This window comes from Patella vulgata, chromosome 7 (assembly GCF_932274485.2).
Source record: "Patella vulgata chromosome 7, xgPatVulg1.2, whole genome shotgun sequence".
Lineage (NCBI taxonomy): Eukaryota > Metazoa > Mollusca > Gastropoda > Patellidae > Patella > Patella vulgata.
In genome coordinates this window covers 60,977,913-60,995,191 of record NC_065885.2, presented here as the reverse complement: position 1 = coordinate 60,995,191, position 17,279 = coordinate 60,977,913, and the positions used below count along the sequence as shown (strand labels likewise).

At 36.1% G+C, this 17,279-nt stretch overlaps 1 protein-coding gene and 1 long non-coding RNA gene across 3 annotated transcripts; both read left to right on the top strand.

Moving 5' to 3' along the window:
• Nucleotides 1–1,574: 1,574 nt before the first annotated feature.
• On the top strand, nt 1,575–17,279 carry LOC126827581 (whey acidic protein). The gene is made up of 5 exons (XM_056102329.1): nt 1,575–1,580; nt 6,586–6,639; nt 7,452–7,539; nt 7,724–7,882; nt 16,570–17,279. The coding sequence occupies exons 1-5, from the start codon at nt 1,575–1,577 to the stop codon at nt 17,019–17,021; spliced, it is 759 nt and encodes a 252-aa protein (XP_055958304.1). The 3' UTR covers nt 17,022–17,279.
• LOC126828070 (uncharacterized) lies at nt 9,117–14,379 on the top strand. Of its 2 annotated transcripts, none has more exons than XR_008788909.1 (5): nt 9,117–9,722; nt 10,820–10,942; nt 11,205–11,294; nt 13,239–13,326; nt 14,166–14,379. It is a non-coding gene; the product is annotated as an uncharacterized LOC126828070 (long non-coding RNA). The 2 variants fall into 2 exon arrangements; XR_008788908.1 differs by lacking the exon at nt 9,117–9,722 and adding an exon at nt 9,878–10,037.

Sequence of the window (17,279 nt, the reverse complement as noted above, 5' to 3'; positions counted from 1 at the left end):
ACAATGGTTTCTCTGGGTTATATTCCTGATTGTTTTTAAATTTAAGTGAAGTCTGTTGGCTCATCGTGCATGGCAACCGCTGGTTTGTTATGCAATTTACAAATTCGGTAGAATTTCGCACAATTCATATATATCGTAAGGATGTGGAGGTTCTCGGAGGATACCCTTGAGGTTACAGGTCCAAACAAGTCCCAATATCTTTCGCTTATTACATTGCTGTTCAAATGTTAATTGAAATAATAACATCAATTATATCGCAATCTTTATAGTATTCATTTTATTTGCAATTCGGGGAGCTTTCGTGGCCCAGTCAGTAAGGCGATGACTCACTAACCAAGTGGTCTCGGGTTCGCGCCCGGTGTTGGCCGAGAAAGTTCCTCAGAATCTTCTGGAGTGGTTTCCCCTTATCACTGGTTCAGGGAGGCGTGGAGAGAGAAGCCGTGTACACATTGGAGTGTACGTAAAAGAACCCTTAACAGAATGTTAAACCCCATTTCATTTTATTTGTAATTCAGGACATCTTTATTGGATTGGTGGGAATGATTTAAAAGCAGAAGGTGAATGGATTTGGAATGATGGATCTCCACTACAAAGCAACCATTGGGAAGAGGGTAATCCCAGCAATTCATTTCATGCCGAACATTGTTTGGAATTCGGGCCATTTATGTTCAATGACCAACAATGTCCTTACCGCAGCTTCTTCATTTGTGAAAAGTTGAAATTGAAGCGGTAACGATGGTCCCTGTTCAATGACCAGCAGTGTCTTTATCGCAGCTTCTTCATTTGTGAAAAGTTGAAATTGAAGTGGTAAGGATATATATAGAAGCCTATAACTACCATTCGTAATTTCTACCTTTCGTCCCTTCAAAACACGAAAGTCGAAAAGTACAGGTTACGACAAAATGTGAGGCGACAGCACGCTATACAAGCCAAAATTGACTCGAAAATAGGAAATTAAGAAATATTACACCGCCATAATAGCGCCCCTAGTTTTTTCCTAATTTCTTATTTTCGACTTTCATTTTGGATTGTGTACCGTCTTGTCGACTTTCGACAAGCCAAAATGAATGTCGAACATAAGGAATTAGGAAAAAACGAGGGGCGCTATTATCGCAGTGTATTATTTCTTAATTTCCTATTTTCGAGTCTATTTTGGCTTGTATAGTGTGCTGTCGCACAGTCAAATTGATCCACTGTGAACTAAGAAAATAAAGCGATTGAAATTTCGGCCTAGCCTCGATCATATTACTAAAGTCGGCACGATAAAAAACATAGTATCGATTATCCATTTTTTGATTTAATCAGAAGCAGCAGACCGGATTCTAATCCAGTAAATATCGCAGGCTAGTGATGACATCGAGAGTTGATTATGGTCTGGATAAGTTAATTAATGTCTAATTAATAAATTAGATAACATTTCTGGCCTAAAGAAAGATTTAGCTCTTGCATAATGTATGTTTAATGTTAATAATTTATATAATATTTCAGGCCTAAAGAAAGATCTGCGATAGGCAGATGTAGCTTATTCTTAATGCATAATTTATTATTATAACTTATGAATTATATTGAGCATAATGTATGTAAGTGATGTTGTGGATTCTATTCTCGCTTTCTATTCAAAGCTACCATGATATCATTTGCAGTATATTTATTTGCTATTCAAAGCTACCATGATATGATTTATAGTATATTGAGTTAGTGTCTACTTGTTATTTATGTGGATTGTTGATTAGCTGATACAAGAATTCACGTATTTAAATACATACTGTATATACTATCTGATTAAAATACAGATTGGTCGTACAGTGGCTTTTGACCCCATTATATCGGACATTGATTAATCAATCAGCGTTGACGTTTCTAGTGGTTTACCCACAGTTCCGCGCATGACACGCCAAGAATTCGGCGTAACATACCGTTTCATTGGCTTATGATCATTTCAACTAAAACGCCGGTAATATAACAACAAGTCCAGGTCCTAGTGTAATAAAGACAAGAAAAACGAAATTATGAACTATAAAAAACGAAACGAAATATGATCTGTGTTTTAATCAGATTGATACTGTATACTATTTTTCGTTATTTTATTTAAAATTATAATTTTTATATAGAAAGGGCCACTCTAAAGCTTTTGAAAGTTATGTCCGATCATTTTGATATGCTTCAATAAAATATGTTTCAATGAATCATTCCTGGGTACTGACGTGTCATTCATATCATTACATATCTATTTGATTGGGTCCGCTCGAAGTTCTTTTATTTCTTATATATTTTTTTTCCGGAATGTCCGACATAAGAATGTCGCAAACTGTTTAAATGTAAATTGCATTTTATAGTCCACTTGTTTATTCTCAGAAAAATCCTAAGAAAATGGTAAATTTGTTTTTTTACTCGCTAGACACGGCAACAACGTTTGTTGCACCCCCTCTCCCACCCATTCGAAATTCTCGTATCCGCCCCTGGTAGTAATGATAGCATTTTCAGTTTTAGCGTTACAAATTGTACATATAGGGTGTTTAATGTGTTTTTGTGTTGGGCTGCTGCCAGTGCTTGGCAGTGTGTGCTATGTTTATGATATCTATTTACCCTCACCCACCACGAGAAAGAGAGACACACAGAATGAGAGAGAGATGGGTTTAACGTCTACTCGACACAAGCTAGGTTATTTCGGGACCAACACACGGTTTATTTCAATTATTCGCTTGTGCGTATGGGTCTTTAGCAGTGATAGGAAAGCGAAGAGGATCTGGAGAAAACCAATAAGATTGGACAGGCGACCCTATTCCTTGATATGTACGACCGGGGAATCGAAACCACGCCAGTTGACTCAATGACAGACGGTATGATACAACACGCGCGTGTTACCCATTCGCCCCCCCCCCCCCCACACACACACATACTACATTTTGATGTTGGGGCCATGGTGGTTCAGTTGGTAAGTCGCTGGCTCATGTACAAGGAGATCCCTAGATCTTGTAAAATTAGCTCATCACGGTGGGAATTCGACGAAATGTGGAAGGAGGGATACATCTGTCCGGGGATAATTTCACACACAGTTTACTTCATGACGTATTTCCGTCTTAATCAATATTGAGTAGATCAGATTTCAATAAAGAATATTATATCCTGACTTGATTTGAGTAGATCAAATTTCAATAACCATGCAGGACCCCAGTTAAGAATAGTATATACTGGGTTGAAATGAGTAGTTCAGATTTCAATAACCAGGGGCCTGTTTCACGAAATTTTAACTTAAGATTAAATCCAAATTTTAGTAATCTGATTGGATAATATTAGATTCATTTTAGTGCTTAGCCAATCAAAATTGAAGTATCTACTAAAATTTGGATTTTATCTTTAGTTAAGATTTCGAGAAACAGGGCCCACGACCCCAGTTAAGAATCCAATGTTAGAAGCGAACGTAACTCCTGGATTGAAATTAAAAAATGCTGTGTTTGTTTTTGTTTTGTTTTTTTGTTTGTTTATTTTGTGTGTTTTTTTTTTTAAAGAAAGGCATTTGGAGCTGTTCAACTGGGACAATTCACCAGGAGTGGGTCTCACAATTATTAAAATATACCCTTGGGGTTATCACATACAGCATAACAATTAAATACAACTGTATCATTTGCTTGATAACGAAGAGGGTATCCACGTAGAAATATCGCATAGTAATAACTCAATACTTTTTTATCCATAAAATATCGCATAGTAATAAACTCAATTCTTGTGTATCCATAAAATATTGCATAGTAATAAACTCAATTCTTGTGTATCCATAAAATATTGCATAGTAATAAACTCAATTCTTGTGTATCCATAAAATATTGAATAGTAATAAACTCAATTCTTGTGTATCCATAAAATATCGCATACAGGGGCGTACATAACGATTTTGTTTGGGGGGGGGGGGGGTGTTTAGCGAAAATGCGACCGACTGATGCCGATACCCCTAGTACGAGTGACGCAGTCAGGAACCGAGCACCACAGGTGCGAGTTTTGTAGGGCACATGTGAAGTAGCGGATCTAGATAGGGGTGGGAGTGGGTTCCAAATCTAGGGCACCACCTCAGCCACAATCCCACCCCACAATGAATGTCAACAAAATACTGGCTATAACATTAAGCGTCCCGGTAGAACATAGATGGTATTGTATAATCATATAGTTGTTTGCCGATCGTTGTCTCGCTGGAAAGCAGTTTTATTTAAGTTGACATAAAGTTTATGTCATATATGATTGTGCTTATAACACTGAGCAACATGAGAAAATTTTGAAAAATTGAGTCAATATCTTGGCATTTGAGGTCATTGCTGGGAGAAATTCTTGTGGACGAGGGGGCCAGAAATGTGAGTCAATTAGACAAAATCTCGAGATCTGCCCCCTGTCAATTCCGCCTGTTTTGCAAGAGTTGACAGAACTTTTGTATAGTCTGACGCCCCACGACCCACACACCAGTGCCAGTGGTACTACTAACATAACTAGGCAGTTCAGTATAACCGTGAATATGATAGTGCTGAGACAGTATAAGACAACAGAGGAGTGGAAGAATGATGTTATAATGGAATCGAGCGCCGCAGGCGCGAAAAAATTTGAGATGTTTAACCGAGCTTTTAATTTTTGGGACTGGGCCTGACAGTTTTAGTCAATGTCATGGCAAATGCATCCAAATTCTCGTTAACGGGAGGATAAGAAATGGGACAGAATCTTGAGGACTATCTGTCAATGTCGCCTGTTTTGTGAGAGTAGAACTAACAATTCTACAGTCTTTTGACCAACGACTCACTCACTAGTGGTACTACTAACTGGGCGATTCACTGTAACTGTGAATATGATAGTGATGAGATAGTAAAAGTCAGAGAAGGAGTTGAAGAATGATGGCATAATGGAATTGAGACCGACTATTTTTTTGCCATGGGGTGAAAAACATTTTTTTCAAACATGATAAGTCGACAAGGTTATTTTATACTAAAGTTTTGCGAGAGTAGAGTGACGTGTGCAGTGAGCATTTATTTTGATACCGACTTCTCATATCTTACGACCGACTGCACTGATTTTGCGACCGACTAGTATTTGGGATCTATTCTGGCATTATTAGTTTACCTCATTAATTCATTAAGACGGCAATGCAAAATTTTGAGACCGACTGCAGTGACTGCACTTATTTTGAGACCGACTATTTTTCTCCCTGGGGGATATTTTGTTCTTAGACCTACATACTCACAAAAGAATAAGAGTGAAACACATTAAGTTGACAAGGTTATTTATACTAAAGTTTTGCGTGAGTAGCGTGACGTGTGCAGTCAGCACTTATTTTGATACCGACTGCTCTTATTTTGCGACCGACTGCACTGATTTTGCGACCGACTATTTTTTTTCCTGGGGGGTGTACCACCCCTCCACCCCCCCCCCACATTTACGCCCCTGATTCGCATAGTAATAAACTCAATACTCAATATCCATAAAATATGCTACCATGTGTTACTAAGTTACAAACTTCGTGATCTTACACAAAGTTTGATTGATGGAGATATGAAACCTCGTCACCGTTTTGATTGATGTTGATTAGAAGGCAGAGTTTAAAAAAGGTAATACACCAATTATATTTTACAGTTTCAACTATGCTTATATAACATTAAAAACATATATACATTCCGGTTTAAAATTACATGTTAAAGACACATTATGTAATACCTTTCAGCAATCATTTTTAAGGAAATGGGTCATCGTGTACCTGTAAGACGTGAGCTCACAAACCATGGAATCAATGATTAAAATAAATATATACTTTAAAATGCAACAAAAAAAAAAAAATCCCCCCCCCCCCCCAAAAAAAAAAAATCAATCATTTAGAAAAAAAAGGCATAAGACGATGGCCGATGGCTGAATGAATAACCCGAGTTTGATCTTAAGTTCCTGTTAAGAGTATGAATGGAGTTCCTAAAAGGGGAAAACCCGCTGAAATACTAGGAGACATGGACATAAAACTATTGTCTAATATTACAGCTTTAGCTTACTTTAAGTTTTAAGTATGTAAATGTGACAAGTGTATTGAAATTTTGATATATGTCCTCAAATTTTTATACTAATCAAAAATACATCAGTAACAGGATATTATCATAAATAGTCGACTATAAATAAGGCTTACATCAAACAACACGTCATTATAGTAAGATAGGCGACACAAATATGACTATCCTCCATATTTACTTATTGGTAAGAACAGTTTTTATTTATTTAAAATTTTATTTTTATATACATATTTATATGAATGCATTTAAAAACGCTATACGATTACTTGCCGCAGAATATTTCGACTGTATCCAGTCATAGTCTTAATCGATGTTTTTTTTTTCATTATACAAATACTTTCTGATGAAACTATTCAGAAACCCTGTTTCAACATATTTCGAATTCGTACTGCTTTCAAGTCGCAACTAATTATTTATTGTTAATACACGTATTATTAAAATTTGCCCCCAAAGTTATTAAAATGATCAAGATAGTGCCAGATATCTATGTTTTACTACATTACGAAAGTCGTGTCAAGGCTTGTCGTTTTAACCGTCAATGTATTTATTTATCTTTTAGGCATTATGCTTCGTTGTTTCAACAGCACAGCGTCGATTACCCTATCCTTGTAATGTAAGTTGCTTGAATGTTTTAGGTTTTGTAATTGTTCGGACAGTAAAAGAATCATTATGTCAGATTTGAATAAAGAGCTGATCGTTCTTGCTATAGCAGTTCACAGATAATGAAATCTATATATTACTTTAACCTGGGCGAAGTTATGAATGTTTAAAGTTTTGACAACAAATAGACCTAAATCGTCTACGACGATTGCCGAAAAATTGGTATATTGAGACTCTGTCAAGATTTCATATTCTTGATCAAGTAGCATTGCCACGATTACCTAAAGTCTCCGTGAATGACAAAACCATGTCGACTTGATAGGTCGATTTGAAGCAGATGTGGCGGACATTTCTTAATTCACTCAATATCTAAGCCACAAGATGGTCCAGAGGGTTGTGTATGGGCTTGCTGTGTCAATAGGCACATTTAGCTCTCTTAGAATGTGTCTTTAAGGATTGCGGTGTAATAGCATGTCAATTAGCTTGGTCTAAGATAGCATCAAGCGGTCGGTACTCCCCGTACTAAACTTGACAAAGTTAGACTCCCCCACTCAACCTTTAATATCTCAATTAATTATCACGTTTAAATCGTCCTGGAGAGATTCTTGCAGAAAACACATTCAATCCATATGTTTAAATTTCAATATTTATATTTCCCCAAAGGTGCCATTGTGGCATCATCCGGATTCTGAATCTACATGTATGGAAGATATTTTATCCATCAAATATCATTAGGTGGACTGTATATCCAGGGTTGTCGACCTGCTGACGGACTAAATGTATTCGTATATAAATAATTATATGTATTTATTTAATACTTTCCAGACAGTAAGGTGTTTTCCTGAAGGATGTCGAGTACAACAAGTTCAATGTGTGACAAGTCCTTGTTTTCCAGTCGCAGTTTGCTCAGGTGGTAAGTGTCGAATCATGTACATAGAATGGTCCTACGAGTCAAAGGGGGCTTGGTGCATCATTTCTTATATAAATACTGAACTATTGTAGAATGAATATTTCGTTTCGATATTTGACTAACTAAAACGGACATAATGAGGTCTTGGAATAATACTTGCACCTAAATATTATGCTTTCTGTTTCAGAACCAAGACCTGTACGCTCTGTATGTCCAATTGGACGACCTATAATTGATACTTCTATTAGAGAAATCCAATGTTCCAGTAATGCTGCTTGTCCGACTGGTAGCTACTGTGTTCGACGTCGAGATGGAAATGGCAGATGTTGCTGGAATGGAATTGTTTGTAAGTCTTCTGCTATTTTGATATAAATGGATGAGGTGTTCTGCTTCAATCGGTCTAATGAAGACGAGCATACGCCATGCGGTCCGCTATGGGGCCTACTTTTAATTCAAATTCTAAGGTTTCCTTTAGATGCGCGTGGACATGTACACCGGACCTTACTTTTTCGCCCCAATAATAAACACTACACTGAAAAAAAACTTGTGTTGGATCTCAACACAAGTACTTGTGTGAAAATTATTCTACACAAAACTTGTGTTGTTTTGCATTGCATTAACACAAACTTGTGTTCTTTTTAATGCATTAACACAAATCTTGTGGGTTTTTTCATATTATTAACACAAGTAATGTGTACCGTCAACAAATATTTTTTTTTAAATTTGAACTCCATACAAAGTCTTAATCCGGGCGTCCACAAGTATAAGAAAAGTATTTTTTACTCAGACATGATGGCCAGACAGACTTGAATGCTAATTGGTGTTAAGATGTCTGTAGTTAAAATAAAGTTGTTGATTTTTTATGGGCCCAATAAACTGGTAGATCAAAGGCCTATTGAGCGCTCATGCCCGGTGTGATTTTAACAATTGACTCCAAATGCATTGACAAGAAAATAAGTAAAACTATTATTTAATGTGATTGGTTGAAGCGGACGTAAAATACAACTAACTCATCATCATAAAATCAACGTACTATAGGCTACAGTTTGTCTGCGATATCACCTCTGTGCAACCGGACATTAAATGAATTGATTTCACACAATTCATTTACCATTTAACAGCGTGCTGAAATGATTTTTGGGCAGTGATATGTTTGACAAATGTAAGCTAATGGTCACAGAGAATAAAAGACCGCAGGTTTGTGAATATTTATATAAAAAAAAATAATACCATTTATTTTATGATCAGTAGTGGAATACCGCGTTTTATCAGTGAAATAAAAGTGTTATTCCACTGGCTAGTTGTTTTTACCTAAAATGATTGTAAAATCATAAAATAAATAGAACATTACGCATTCGTGAAAATATAAGTTTTCTTGCTTCTCGATGAAATAAAATATGTTATTCACTCTAAAACGACAAATATCCTCTATGTATGTAATTTAACATCGATATTGTTTTTGTGTATAATATTAGTATTTCGTTTCCTTAAAAAAAACTCCAACAATTTAACCCGGAAGTTCATGTTTAAAATGGCGGGCGGGGACAGGGAAAAAAATTCGGCATGTTATTAATCAAATCTGTTCAATTTTTCTGAAATCGTGCTTAATTAACATTAGTTGTTCGGCGCTACGATGTTGTTCAAATACGTACATTACAGAATCACATTATGATTAAACCAGAAACGGCTCGACTTGAACCAGCAGGTAAGAATCTGTTTTGAAATTATATCTTGGGAGGTTGGATTGGATTGGCGGCCATTTTGATTCTTGTTTCATGATTTTTTATATTATAAAGATTTTGCCAAGAGTAGACATAAACGCGGGCACAGACTAGAAAAAATCTTTTTACACTTTTGTGTTAGTTGAATTGTAATCTAATTTATGTTTAAAAAAACAACCTTAAATCAAATAAGCAGATATTTTCCCCAAACCCTCCGTTCAACCTCTGACTCTGTCACTCTGTGGAATATTATTAGGCCCCTATTTTCCTGATTCAGTCACAGTTAATAAATAATAAATAATGGAACTAGAATCAGTCTGTGGAAGTTTCTCTATAGTTTCATTATTTTTTCCAGTCAGTGATGATATGACTCATTCCACCTTACAGTTACAGCAATTACCGTATTGAGAATTTACCGTTCAAGGACTCCATTTTGGCATTGAATTGGAATTTGAAGAAAAACTGGTAACAATTTCATTTAATTTTTATATTTTCTATTATTTTTTTTACCAATGTCCTACAATGATTAGTGTATGTGAACATACAATCCCAAGTAAAGTATTTATATGACACTTACATGCAACAGAGAGAGAAACATGACATAAACAAGGCCTTACGTGTACTTGTATTTGAAGAATCAAGTAGTCCAAGCTATGCCTATATGCATACCGGTAATCAACTACGACGACGATTAGCTTTCTTCCGTTTCCACCCTTTCCCTGCACACTGTTCCATTCTACTTAGCCTACAGACGCTAGGTCGTTTCGGGAAAAAGGACAGGTAAGGTTAAATTTGATATGAATAATTCGTTTGCTGGTATGGGTATTTAGCAAACGGAGGAAACCGAATGGCCCAGAGAAAAACTCAAGAGATTGGACAGGCGACTCTACTCCTTGAAATCGAAACCATGCCACTTAACACAATGACAGACCCTGTGATTTCATGTGAATGCATTAACTACTAGACCATTCCCCCCAGCCCCATCCCATATTGAATAAAAGTATGGCTTATTTCAAATATGATATTTACATATAACGAAAGTAGAGAGACTTCAATCTTACTAGAAAAATACTAGATTACCTGAAATGAAATGGGGTTTAAAGACAACGTCCTACTGTTCAGCTCCGACTGGTCTAATGCAGTGTGCTAAGAGAAAATGTTTGTCCGGGCAGCGACACTATGGCCTACTCTCATAGCGAATTCAAACTGCCAAGAGAACTTTTATGTGTACGCCAATGTGTACATTGGATCTCAGGGGAAACCACTCTGAAAAATCAAGATGAGCTTTCTCGGTCAACCCCAAGAGGTAACCTGTGGCCTCCATGCTTGTATTCCAGCACCTAACTAACTCAGTCACCATGGCCGTCTTTTAATTACTGCGACATTGAAACCATGTGACAAACAAAGATTATAAAAATAGATTTTTACGGCTTAGGTAGTTCCTTGGGATTAAAATTTTTGATACATATAGATACATTAGTTTCAATTTCAAATCACACAGTTTGTATATATGGTATGGTAGCTTTAATGGTAAATTACATATCATGTATTTATTTTTTCAGTTTCAATATTGGATGTATATGCAAATCACCCAGGAAAAGATCATGTAACAAAAGAAATTATAAAAGTAAAAAAATGGAAGAAGAAATGGCTGGAAAAAATGATGATAGAGCAGCTTTTTCTTGGTGGGTAACTATTCAATTCTTATAGAAAAGATTGCTGTTATGTTATTTTGAAATCTAAAATTCAGTTTAGTATAGTAAAACTGTACACGTACATGTATGAGCACAGACAGAATCTTAGTTAGATATGACTGTCTCATCTGTGGCAAAGCAAACCAACACATGAAACAAAACAAATGTAGTTAAATTAACATTTTTTGAATTAATCAAAACTGTCTAGTCAATTTAAGCCAACTAATGTAATACATTGCATATTTTTTTTCAGTTAGCCACCTCGGAAGATCAAGACAGCTGGAAAGGGCTATTGATATTGTGGAGGTGTTTTCTTAGAGGTTGCTTATCAGACAAAGGCTATGTAAGTACCATGCATATTTGCTTTTTGAATCAGGAACTGGTTCTATACACTTGGTGGGGGGGGGGGGGGGTTGGATGGCCGAATGGTTAGCATGTGCGTGCTGTATCATACGGCCTGTCATCCTCGGTTGTACGTGACAAGGAGTAGGGTTGCCTGTTCAACCTCGTGGGTTTTCTCCGGGTCCTCCGGTTTCCTCCCACTGCTAAAGACCTCTACGTGCAAGCGAATTAATGAAATAAAATTAAACCATATGTTAGCCCCGAAATGACCTAGTTTGTGTCGAGTGGACGTTGAACCCCATTTCTCTCTATATATATACACTTGGTAATCTAGTTCTTCTTTTTGGGGCATAGTCTAGCGCTATGCCATTTCAAATACGATCAACATGAGACTCAGCAGGCTTGTTTGGTTGATATACAGTTTTGATATATGACTTCAAAACTATAAGATGGATGCAATGTTACACCCTTTCATAATCATTATTATAAAGCGTTCAAATGCATGAATTTGTAAAATATAAATAATATCATATTGTAATACTGTTTGCAATACTGTATTCACCACTGCCTTAGTGGAGATAATTGGTAAATTAAATGATTATTTTTTCATTATTGTCTTTTTTTCAAGACTTTTGTTCTGGCTTCTGACCCATTGAGGCATAATAATCTACCTGGGTCTGTAACTTGAAAAGACACAATAAGTATTATGCAAAGTTGAAACAAAATAGAGACTCAACGTGTGGAAAAATAAGTTATTTATTTAAACATTGTGAACCGTAGAAAGTATATTTATTGCCAACTCAACCACATACTATCATCCAGGGTTTATGGACCTACTTATAGTCCAACCTTCGACGATGGGTTGTATGTTCAATCTAGTTGGAGGTGTACGATTGAACATACAATAATTCAATAACTCACTTCTCTTAGTATAATCTTATATTCTGTAACAATATCTAACAAAGATAATATATACATATAATACTGACCCACAGGATAGGTAACTTAATAAGGAACAGCATCTAAGAAATAACTAGTCACTATATCAGAGACCTGCCCTTCAGTATGCCCTGCTGCCTGCCTGTGGTTAACTCGCCTTTTTCTAATATATACAATTTTTAGGACTTTTATACCTTAGCTTTGTTTTTAGTTACAATATAATCCTTAATACCTTACTGGAATAACTTTACAATAGATAATAATTTATGAAACAATGTCTCTCTAATATAATTACAGAGTTTATTTTAATTAGGATTCTGGCTAATCTATAATGGCTCTGGCCTCAAATTAACTATGCTCTAATTCTACCTGGTCATAATACTTGAATATTAAGCCATCAAATTATTTTATAATTTTGAAAATGAAATGAAATGGGGTTTAACATCCTACTGTTTTGCTCATAAACTGGGCTAATGAAGACGGGCATACACCATACAGTGTGCTATGAGGGAAATTTTGCCCGGGCAGTGGCGCTACAGCCTACTCTTATATCGAATTCCAACTGCCAAGGGATCTTTTACATGCACGCCAATGTGTACACAGGACCTCGTTTTTTTTATCCCATCCAAACGACTAGACAGCTGTCCTTGTCAGGTCCTCCGTCCTGTATCACTGACAAGGGGAAGACACGTCGGAAAATCTGGATGAACTTTCTCAGCCAATTCAGGGATCGAACACCCGACCTCCAGGCTAGTGAGCCAGCGTCGTACCCTCTTAGCAATGTGATCTCCTTATAATTTTGAAAAAGAATATAGTGATTGTAAAAGCTAATAAGTTATCGGTTGCATTTTATTTTTGTTTTTAATGTTAAATATCCCTCTCAAACACAATTATATTTTAATTCTCTCCAGAAATTTGTGTAAAATATAGACTGTAAATTAAAACTTTCATCTTTTAACTGTTGAGTCAATTTAAGTCATCTAATACATAGTATGTTTTTTTCCAGTTAACTACGTCAGAAAGATAAAAACAGTTGGAAATGGCTATTCATATTGTGGAAACTTTTCTCACAGAGCTTGATAATCAGGCAAAATGTAAGTAACATACATATTTGTATTTTTAATCAGGAAGTAGTTTTATACACTTGCTTGGTAATCTAATTATTCTTCTTGGGGCAATGCCTAGGACTCAGCTATTTCAAGTACTTGGCATGCTTGATTTTTGCCAATCACATCCATTGATTTCCTTCAAGTTATGATAGGGCCTATGTGTATTTTTACAGTAAATAGCAGTAAAATAATGATGGACAATATTTTACTTTTCAAATAGATTTCAATAGATTTTAAAGGGTAATATCCAATTTGTTGTCAATGGAAATAAAATAAGAATGGGTCCAAAAATAATTAGACATTGCCAAGTAAATAGGTGCTGCCAATGATGTAGTAGGGAATCTGGATTTGCAGACAATACATGTATGAACCGTGTGAATAGTTGACCTATTATGAGACTTCAGTCCCAAATCTCAAGACTTTTTTCTGACTTGGCCTGACAAAGACAGCTGTCTAGTCCTTCCGATGAGACAAATATTGGAATGCACGTAAAAGATCCCCTGGCAGTTGGAATTCGATATAAGAATAGATGATAGTGCCGCTGCCCGGGCAAAAATTCCCTCATAGCACACTGTGTGGCATATGCCCGTCATTATTAGCCCAGTATAGGAGCAGAACAGTAGGACGTTAAACCCCATTTCATTTCATTTTTCTGACTTTTAACCCATTTGATTTGAGCATAATAATCTGCGTGGGTCTTTAAGTGAACAAGACAAAATAAGCGTTACGCAAAGTTGAAACCAAATAGAGACTCAGTCTCGATGTGGCAAAATAAATTGTTTATTTAAACATTGTATTCTTATTGCCTACTTTTTATTTTTAAGGCTGGAACACCCTTGAAAGAGTATTTGATGTATGATAACAACAAGAGAACCCAAGCATCAATTTATTTTATACTTCTGGGAAAGAATGCATTTGACCCAATTTTTAAATATTTATTTTTTGTTATTAATGTTAAATTTTCTTCCAAAACACAATTAGATTTTAATTCTCTTCAAATATGTATGTATAATATAGCAAGTTAACTGACATATAAATCACTTAGAATTTGGTCGGAAATCATAAAGTATTTATTAGGCATTACTAGAAACCAAATGTAGATCAAATACACCCAGAATTACAAAAAACCTTGACCTACATTAAGGTGACTTTCCCTTGCTTATGAAATGAAATACGTTTTAATATCCTGCTTTTCTGTGTTCTTAGAGTGATTCTACCCTACCCTTATATCAAATATTTCAACTGTCAAGGGTTCTTTAAAGGGTACCCAGGGGGGCCGAATGGTTAACACGCACACATTTGATCAGAAGGTCTGTCATTGATTCAAATAATTCAATTTTCAAGGGTTCTTCAAAGTGTACGCAGTTGGGTTGGTTTCGATTCTGGGGGGGGGGGGGGGTGGATGGCCGAATGGTTAGCACGTGCATTCTGTATCATACGGCCTCCTGTCATTGAGTTAACTGGCATGGTTTCGAATCCCCGGTTGTAGACAAGGAGTAGGGTCGCCTGTCCAATCTTGTGGGTTTTATCCGGGACCTCCGGTTTCCTCCCACTGCTAAAGACCCCTACGCGCTAGCGAATTATTGAAATAAAATTAAACCATATTTTAGTCCCAAAATGACCTAGTTTGTGTCGAGTAGACGTTAAACCCCATTTCTCTCTGTCTCTCTCTCTTTTGATTCTGGGCTTGTACCCAATTATCCCTTGCCATATCCAACATTGAAAAGTGGGAACTATGCCGGAAAATCCAGTTGAAATTTCTCGGCCAACGCCTTATGCTCACTGAACCACTGTGGCTTATGACTTGTGATTGTATATAAATCTTTTGTACATATGATATTTTTTTATTTCCATCCTGTAATCTTGATGCTTTGCTTCTTTTATTTATAAAATATTCATTTTGTTTGGGGGTTTTTTAATGAGGAAAAGGCTCTACATCATTTTATTACTCCTGCAAAATAGAGCAATTTTCTTTTGTTAGTTTTTTTGTGTATGCTAGTTATTTCTAGATGCCTCACAAATCACTTGTAGTGTGATTTTGTAGCATTTTTCAGTTTTTGAAATTGTTTCAATTTAGTGCATAATTAATCTTATTAGTGCTTAGTTTGGATGTTATTAAATTTAGATATATTTGAATTATATATTTTGGGGTATGGGGTAGGGATACTGTGTACATATCTTTATATTCTCAGTTCTTGTTTTGGGGTAAAGAACAATTTAAATAGCTATTTTATATTTTGTGATGGGTAAAGTGTGTGGGGCAAAAAACAATTTAAATAGCTATTTTATATTTTGTGATGGGTAAAGTGGGGGGGGGGGAGGGGTCATTATATATAACACAATATAATTTGTATTAGAATTGAAGTCTCTGTTTTTCTGTTAACATTTCAAATATCTATTTAGTTTTGATGTATTAATTTACTTTTTCCTATGATTTTATGAATAAATAATAATCTTACAATTTTTTTTTTGTTTCCTTCTTTTATCAAACTTTACAGAGCAAAGAGAGGGGTCCTGCATAGAAAGGTTGCTATGCTGGATATAAATTGGGGAAAAATACAACACAAGTTTTTGATGATGGTTATACACAAGTTTGTATGAAACCACACAAGTTTCAGAAATTTCAACACAAGTTTCAGAAATTTTAACACAAGTTTCAGAAATTTCAACACAAGTTTCAACACAAGTATTGTGTAGATTTCACACAAGTTTCAACACAAGTTTTGTGTTGTTTGATACATTTTAACACAAGTTTTGTGTTGTTTCAACATTTAACACAAGTTTTGTGTTGTTTTAACACAAGTTTGTGTTGTTTTAACACAGGTTTGTGTTGTTAAATAGAGACACCTAACTTGTGTTGAATTTAACACAAGTTTGTGTTGTTTCAACACAAGTTTTTTTTCAGTGTAGAGAATCCTTGACAGACCCTGCACCAGGCGCAAAGAACAACCAAGGTGGAAGATCCAGAGTTAAATTCTTGGCAAACTCTAGTATCCAACCACCGCGGTTCCTCTATTGTAATGAGGTTCTTAGACTGCATTATATCCCGTACACCTCGATGGCAAACCATTATTCGGCTGCTAAAATCCACTTTTAAAATACACCATTTCAGCTGTAAAAGGGGTAAGCTAAATAAGAAGCTAAGTTATTAGATGTGACGCCACAAGTCTTCAAAACCAACCACAATTCAGACTACCAATTAACTCGACTTATTAATTTATATTTTAGCCAGACCTAGACCTGGGTCCTGTCCTCGCCGACCCGGAGACACTTTTGGTGCATGTGTTGAGGAGTGTTCGGGAGACGATGATTGTTCTGATGATGAAAAATGTTGTTCAAATGGGTGTGGACACACCTGCCAACCAGTTTTCCAAGCATCTAAACCTGGATCGTGTCCGCATGTATCACGAAACACCCGGGGTGTTTGCGTAGAGGAATGTTCAAATGATGCAGATTGTCGCGGACGTACAAAATGTTGTTCAAACGGGTGTGGGCACACTTGTCAGTTACCGCGATCACAAATGAAACCTGGCAGATGTCCTCGACAAATATTCAATCCTCGGGTGCAAAGATGTGGTCGTCCATGTTCTAATGATGATCAATGTTCTGGTAATCAGAAATGCTGTCGTGCAGGTTCATGTGGTACCGTTTGTAGGCGATCTGTATTCTATAGGGGTTAAACTTAAAATCTTCTAAACCACATGCATTGATATTACTACACTACATGGCACGTAAAATCCGTCTGATAGCACAAATACTGAATGAGCAGTTTGAAATTGGGCCTGTATTTCACATGTGAATAAGGCAACGGTACTGGTACACAAGTTACTACATTGAGCAAACCCCTTATCAAATTCATAAATTTTAGTATTACCTGGAGTTTGGTTATTGGTATACTTACACTTAGAAAACACACTGTAGAGATAACATATGCTAGA